At 28.0% G+C, this 8,044-nt stretch overlaps 1 protein-coding gene across 1 annotated transcript in view; it reads right to left on the reverse strand.

Annotated features, from left to right (window-relative positions):
• Positions 1 to 5,614, reverse strand: part of LOC117177073 (probable cationic amino acid transporter) — a 119,748-nt gene extending 114,134 nt beyond the window's left edge. The window contains exon 1 of the mRNA XM_033367555.1: positions 5,474 to 5,614. Coding sequence (XP_033223446.1) covers positions 5,474 to 5,614 — 141 coding nt within the window. The remainder of the gene's footprint in view (positions 1 to 5,473) is intronic.
• Positions 5,615 to 8,044: the final 2,430 nt, after the last annotated feature.

An 8,044-nucleotide genomic window follows, 5' to 3' on the forward strand; every position in this document is an offset into this window, starting at 1 on the left:
GAAGCATAATTACCTGGAGCAGAGACTACTGTGACCAACATGGCGGTTCCTTCAGAGCGAAGCTCTTCCATTGCTGCCTTCCAGCTGAAGTTTTTTTTTTTTAATTAATATTCCACAAATTTTGGAGAATTTTAGTTACATAAATTTATGTATTTTTGAGCGTAGGATATGTTCCCCATTAAACCTTGGGTAAATTTGAGCACTTTTAAATATTTCAAAAAATTTTATGGGGATTTCCGTAAATAATAAGTATTTTGACAAACTTTTATGAGATGTTCCACAAATTTTGGGGAGTTTGGTTAATAAATCACGCGGATGTATTATCATATGACCCCTACTAGTACCTGATCAGGCCCCGACTAGGATAAGTCGGGTCACCTGACTAGCCCCCGACTAATCTTCCGTGACGCTACTACAAGGGTTGTAGTTTAGGAGATATTTTATTTCTTGTTAATAAAGGCCCAAAGTATCGTTTTAGGATATTTTTTATAGGAAAACACACTTCTAGCTATGCTGTATCTGGAGACTTCCTTGTCTCCTAAAAGTGACCATAATTGGGTTATTTTTATGTTTAAACACAAAATTTAACACTCGTTTTTTATTTTAAAACGTTTGTTCTGGGCTTCAAAACCTCTGTAACATCAAAGTGGCATCTGGTGGAGTCCACATCATTTGCTTCTGATCAAGCCAATTTTTATGTCGGAATAGAATTTAAATTTAATGCAGGATACATGATTGTTTCATATTGAAAAAATTCCAATAAATGTTTTTTGAAAATTAAAAAAAAGTGCAGACTTTTTTAAATGCCATAACTCTGGTTCTTTTTGACCGATTCAACTTGTTTCCCTCTCAGCTTACTTATTATAAGATACAATTGAAAATAAAAATAAAAAAACAACTTTTTTTTTAATTTGCTTCAAAAAAATAAATATAAAACGCTATAACCGAAAAAAGGCAATTTTTTAGAGGAAGATATAAGTGAGCGAAGAAAATGTATTTCTTAAAACGTATTCAATTAGTTCGGTAAATAGAGAAAATTACTGCATTCAGATCAAGTTTAAAGTTATTTTAGGATTAATGACAAAACAGAAGCATAATTAATATGAATAGAATAGAGTTATGTAATTATTTATGTAGAATAGAGTGTTGTAAAATATAAAGTCCTAAATAGAAAATTGTGTTATTATAAAATAAAGCAAAGTAATGTAAACTCTTACTGAATAAATGACGTAAACTTTACTTTCATGTGACATTAACGATTCACTTCAAAAAAAGAATTGCAGAAGTTTTTCAAAGGTATTCACTTTTATTACGAAAGGAATTAAACAACAAAAGGGTAAAATGAGAAGTTCTAGATACGTAAACATTCTCAAAGGCTGTAGTTTAAAGCCAAGCTTTTTAAACGATTTTGTTTTACTGTTCTAAGTTGAATAACAGGCTAGCCGTTTTTATCGAGAAAAAAATCTCAGTTATTTTCTGGGTCGTGAAAACTTTTCACGGTCATTGAAATTAAAAGAGTTGACAACTTAGAAGTAAAAATTTGGTTATTTCAAGTAATCAAAACTAAAATGCACATTTACGGATTCAAAATAAAATCATTTTAAATTGTTAACTTTTTCCAACGAAGCTTACATTTTTTTAAATTCAAATGCTCAATAATTTAAAAGTAAGAAAATCTTTTAAAACTTTCTAATCGAATAATTTAAAATTAAATGCCATTGAACCGCAAATTTAAAAAATATTAACTCTTATTAATTGGACAGTTAAATGATTTTTGGTTAACACGTATAAATCTACGCTGCCAACTGTTATTTTCAATGCACTGAATGAAAATTAATCCCTCTTGCAATTTACTATAAAATTAGGAATAAAAAATTTTCACCATACACTTAATCAAAACCTTAAAAATAAAAAATTGGTCTCTTACAATTTTGAAAAATTTCAAAACCAAAATTTCAACCCTTCCAATTCAACTAAATATAAATGTAGAAAAATTTCCTTTTCTAATAAGGAAACAAATTAAATACTAAAATTTCTTCATTTTCTTTTAAAATTATAATTGTGAAATTCAAAATTTGTTTATATATAAATCCTGTTCAATCAGGATAAAATCGTTTACAAAAAATATGAAACGTTTATCAGTATTAAATACAAAACCTTCAAACTTTTTTAGATTTAAATAAAAGAGATAATAAATTTTAGCACTTTAAATCGAAAAGCTTCATATTAGTTAAACAGTTATAAGTTTGACATTAAGACATACGAAATGGAGTAACACCTGAGAAATTTATTAATAAATTCGTTAACAACAATAACTTTTATTTGTTTTTTAAGTGTTATAGCAATGATGATAATTAGTTATTGACAGTTGATTATGTTAGAAGAAATGAAGTCTATATGTCAAGAAATAAGCAAATAGTGTACTTCTTACTTTAAGTTTGTTTAAACAAATATCAATTATTACCGGGTCCCAAAAAATATTTAAACTGCGTAATTATAGAGTAATTTATGGCTATTCCGTAAAAGTGACGATATTGGTTACATCATAAATAACTGAAACGATTTATTATTTATCAAATTTTTGCATTGAATAACAAATTATTTATTACTATTCATTAATCCAACTCAGAAAATCTTTCTGTTTATAAAGTGTAAGAATTTAATTGTAATTGTAGTCCACTTATTTGTTTATAACAAAATTAATAAATTGTTTAACTTTCCCCTCCGATTGAAAAATATTTCAAGGTAGTTTTATATATACTAAATAATCCAGAATCAATCTGAATATTTTGCTGAAGACGGTACTCTTCAAGAATCAACTAATTTTTTTTTTTGAAGCTTTAGTTGTTGCATGAAAAAGTACTGAATTTTGTTTTTAAAAATCAGCTGATTGCGATGTGTTCCTAATTTTATTAGCTCTCATAAAAAAACTTTCAAAAATTTTAATGACACGTTTTTGCCCCACCAAACTGCGCCGTGCATTTTCAGGGCTTGTAGAGCACACTTATAACTTCCTATAAAAAAATACAAAAATTCCTTTTGCGGGTATCGCGTTTTATATATATATATATATAAATTTGCCAAACTGTAAAACATTATTATTTGTTTTATTTTATTTTGATTATGACGTGTATCATAAAACAATCAAACCGATGTGTCAAAAATTTAAATCTGTCCATTAGAACCAAGGATATTGCATCTGAAAAAAAGTTGCTCAAAAACTCAAAGTCCCATAAGTCCGCGTACATTTTCTCCATCTGAGAAAATGTATTCTTAGATAGAATATTGCATTTTATTATTTTAAAACTTTATTGTGTTACTTCATGTAGATATGTATTCAAATGCAGAACATAGTTTACTTCCAAGAAATCATTTTTCATACACTTCAAGAATATATTTTCTTAATCTAAGAATATGTAGTAACTGAGTAATAGACCAGTGCCTCAACTGAATACTATTTCTCAACGAAAAAAAATGGTTTTCGAAATTATTGTTATATAATCTCCATTTTTTTAATTATTAAAATACGTTTGTTAAAAATCGCACTCGCCGAGGATTGAACCCTATACCTAAACTACCTAAACTCGTGTGTCCTAACCGCGCGCTCTAGCGACTTTGCTATCGAAGCACTTGGATTTCGGTGACAAATTCTTGGGTAAGAATTTCGAGGCAGGGTCGTACCAAATCATATGGTGAGCCTCAACCAAATTCAAACTAAAAGTTATTGATCTTAACTTTAATATACCATTTTTTATTTAGAAAAATTTTAGAATTGAATTTTCCTTATTAACAATAAAACAAAATTCTCCATAAAATGTGCAGTTTTCAATTTATCCAACTCTTTTATTGCATATAATACTCTTTTACTCATTTTTTATTGCAAAATAAATTTTCTTAAACAATAATTTAAAATATGTGAAAAAGCGAAGTAAGTTTCACTTATTTAACGAGGCATTTAATACTCTTTTTTTTAATATTTAAAGCGCTTAAAAACGACCCAAAGGTTATAAATAACAAAGAACACTTGCAAGTAAAAAAATTCTTTAATAACATCAATGACAAAACATAATGTTCTGCTATACGAAAATTTTCTTAAACCGCACAGTTTTCAATTTATCAAATTCTTTTATCATACTTTTTTTAACAAAGATTTGAACATGGAATTGCTTTCCTAAAAAAACAATTTAAAATATGCAAAAAATAATTAAACTTCACTTATTTTACAAAGGGCTCAATACTTTTTGTTTCAATTAAAATAGTAGTCATAATAAGTAGATGAATTTACTTGGATCAAGAAACATTTCGTTAGAGTTTTAGTTACTTATCATGAGAATATAATATTCCTAATTCAATATTTTATTAAACTTGACGCAAATAAGTATAATGGAACAAATTAACTCAATAGTTTTTTGCTTAGAGTAAATATGTTCTTGATTCAAATAGTTGTCCTGATTCTATTATTTTCTTGATTCAAAAAAATCAGTCCCTTGTAAAAAGAAAATACTTGCTTCTTTCAAGTAAAATCAGCCAAGTAAACTAGTCTATTTGATGCAATGCAAAAATTTTTTCAGTGTATGCAGCTAAATCAAAAATCGTAAAAATCTTATTCTGAATGTTCAAAATGTTCACTGTCTCAAGTTTGTGCCCACTTGTCAATAAAGTAGGAACTATATAGTTTCAAACTTTTAAGCGGAACATAACTTGAATACTTTGAATTAAAGTTTCTCTGATAATTTAATGGAGGTTTCTTTTACAAAGTGTCAAACTTGCTTGACGTTTATGTCGGAAATGAATTTGAAAATTAACTTGCACTTGAAATTATTGAAAAATGCGAACTCTTTTTCTGAAGTTAATTTAAAATTGTTGATTAAAAAAATAATTTCTTTTGATAAACAAGTTGATTTATCTTAATTAGAATGGACAAAATCTCACTCTGTAAGCTGCTTGAAACTTGAATCGTGTACAGATAATTTGCATGTAACATAATCGACAAACATGCTGCCGGAACCTTATCATTAGTTTATGTCCTCTAATCAAGTTTACACAGAAATTATCACGTATGTGTCGGAAATAATTGATCATAGTTGTGTGAATTCTGTTGAAGATTGAAGCCTGGGTTTATAGAAAACCGATATCACCTCATACGCTTGCCAATAGTGAAAGGACAAATTCCTTTCGATTCTGTTAATTTAAGTGGAAACTATTGTCCTACCTATTTCTATACATTACAGTTTTATATATTTATAGATTTAAATATTTTTAATTGAATGCCTTAAGGAATTTAGTATGAATTCTAAAGGTGAATTAATTCAATTTTTTATTGTATTAGACTTAATAAATTTTATTTTTTAAATAAAAAGATTGGCTTTTTCTACAGTCGAAAATTTAGAAGTCTATATGAAACCCTCAAATTTGATATATGATGTGGAAAATTAAAAAATTCTGAGCATAATGCAAGCTGTTATTTTGATACCTGTAGTTTCTGCTTAGAGTCAGGCGGACTAACTTGACCGGATTTAGTTTTTCGTTCACCCTGGAGATTATCCACATTTTTTGTTCTGATGAACTTCCCGAATAATTCCAGCGCTTTATCCTTATCCAAATCGATCTTCATTTTGCTGAAACAGAAAAAAAAGACAAACGTTTAGTTTAAGTTTCGCTTTTCCTTAGAGTATAATTTTAAGCAGGCGAACCATTTTGAAATTGAATATTCATTGCTGTTAAACGCTGCATCAATTAAATTTTTGTACTTCAAACGCAACACTCTTGATCTGCAATTACGTCAAGAATGTCATTCTTGTGGTAACAAATTCGTTGCTCTTTATCCAGTTTCGAAGCAGACAAACCAGATCTGTTTGTTTAGTTCAATCGAACGTGCAATCAATTGACCCTTCCTAAACTAAATGCAGTGAAACCTCCATAATACGAACCTCTATAATAGGAATTTCCGATAATTCCAATTTGGATTTGGATTACATGTAACGACTTGTCATGGTAGAAAATAGAACATAGATCGTGTTTCTATTATGTGGTCTTTACCAAAGCTTTATAAGAACAATAAAAAATCTTGGATGACCAGTTTAGTATATAAAGATTGGCCTAATAACATTGTTTGCAAATTTCAAAGAGATAATTGGAGTTCTTCCATTTTCAAGTAATTGTTTGATCTATCCGAAAGTCTTGGTGCAAACACTAAAAGCCATAAAAGTAGTTTACTTATCACCGAATTTTACTGCAAAATTTCAAGCAATGGATCAAGGAATTATCAAGAATATTGCTTAAGGCTTTATTTGAGAAAACGGAGACACCTTATTTGAAATTTTTCAAGCTATTTTCGATTTAAACAAATTTTGGACTGATGATACAAGAAGAGGATGAAACTTTTTCGGATATAGTATTTCTGAACAATAGACTAATCACAAAGAATATTAGGACTCACAGATGTAAACTATAAAGATTTGTTTCATGTGGACACTAATTTAATCATTGCTACAGAACCTACAGATAGTGAGATATTGCATAATGTAAAGGAAGAAGAATCTTTGAAATCTGAGGACGAGAATGATGCCGAGGATTAGGATATAAGACCATCAACAAAATTCAGAGACGCTTCATTTAACTCAGAAATTTCTCGTAAGTGTTGAAACTAAAAAAGTGATGTACCAGGCACTATTATCACTGCTTTAGACTTTATCGAAAAATTCCGTGAGGGAAACAGTTGCATCAAACATATGAAAATTACTGGCTTCATTCATTAATTTGCTATTTGCAACATACCAAACGGCCCTTTTTAGAAATAACTTTATTTTTAGAAGAATCACTTTTCGTTCTTTTCATATTTTTTTATAACCTGAATTAATTTAATTGCAGATAACTTTATTTGACCCTTTTCCTGATTCTTTTACCCTATCAAAATTTTTTATCAGTGAAGCATTTTTTTAGCATTAAATATGCGCTGGAAACAAATGTTCATACCGCCCTGTTAGAAAAATGTTTGGCGTTCAAAGGAAATTAATAATATGTTCTATGGAACGTATTATAAACGTGTTAAGTGCGCTCATTTTCTTATTTTTTATAATACGAATTCTCGATAATGCAAAGTTTTTTTTCGTTTTTGAAGCACTTACCTTTATTGTTTTTTCAAAATATCCTAACTTTTAATAAAAAACCAAAAAACACAATTTCGATCACTAATATTTTAATTTAAATGTAACATTGACAACAATATCTTTCTGAGATCTTTGTGGATTCTTTAGGAAATCATTTAACTCTTTGCGAAATACTTAAAATATTTGATAATATTTGTGAAATTATTGAAATCTTTAAAATCATTGTGAAATAACTGAAGTCTTTGTAAAATCTTTGGAAAAACATTAAAATCCTTGTAAAATCTTAGAAATCTTTGAGAAATAATTAAAATCTGTATTTAATATTGTAAATCTATCTGAAATCTTTGTTAAATCATTCAAATCTCTGTGAAATCTTTTGGAAATCATTAAAATCTTTGTGCAATCTTTTAAATCTATCCGATATCTTTGTAAAATATTTATGAAGATTTTTAAGCCTTTAGGAAATCATTCAAATCTTCGTGAAATCTTTGCGAGATATTTGAAATGTTTGTTATTATTAGCGAAATTAATGAACACATTGCGAAATTTTTGAAAAATCCTTTAAGTGTTTGTGAAATCTTTTAAATCTATCCAAAATCTTTCCTACATATTTTAAATCTTTATGAAATTTTTGGCTAGTTCTTGAACTCATTCTGACATCTTGGAAATCTATCTGAAATCTTTGCTAAACGTTCGAACACTGTGGGAGATAATTGTAATCTTTGTGCAATCTTTGATATCTATTGAAAATCTTTGTGAAATAATTGAATTATTTATGAAATCTTTTTAATGGATCCGAAATCTTGGATTCTTTAAGAAATAATTGAGGATTATTTTAATTTGCTAATATTTGTGAAATTACTGAAATCTTTGTGAAATATGTGGAAAATCATTGCAGTCTTTGTAAAGCTTTGAAATCTATCCGAAATCTTTGA

The sequence above is a fragment of the Belonocnema kinseyi genome, chromosome 7, assembly GCF_010883055.1.
Source record: "Belonocnema kinseyi isolate 2016_QV_RU_SX_M_011 chromosome 7, B_treatae_v1, whole genome shotgun sequence".
Taxonomy (NCBI): Eukaryota; Metazoa; Arthropoda; class Insecta; order Hymenoptera; family Cynipidae; genus Belonocnema; species Belonocnema kinseyi.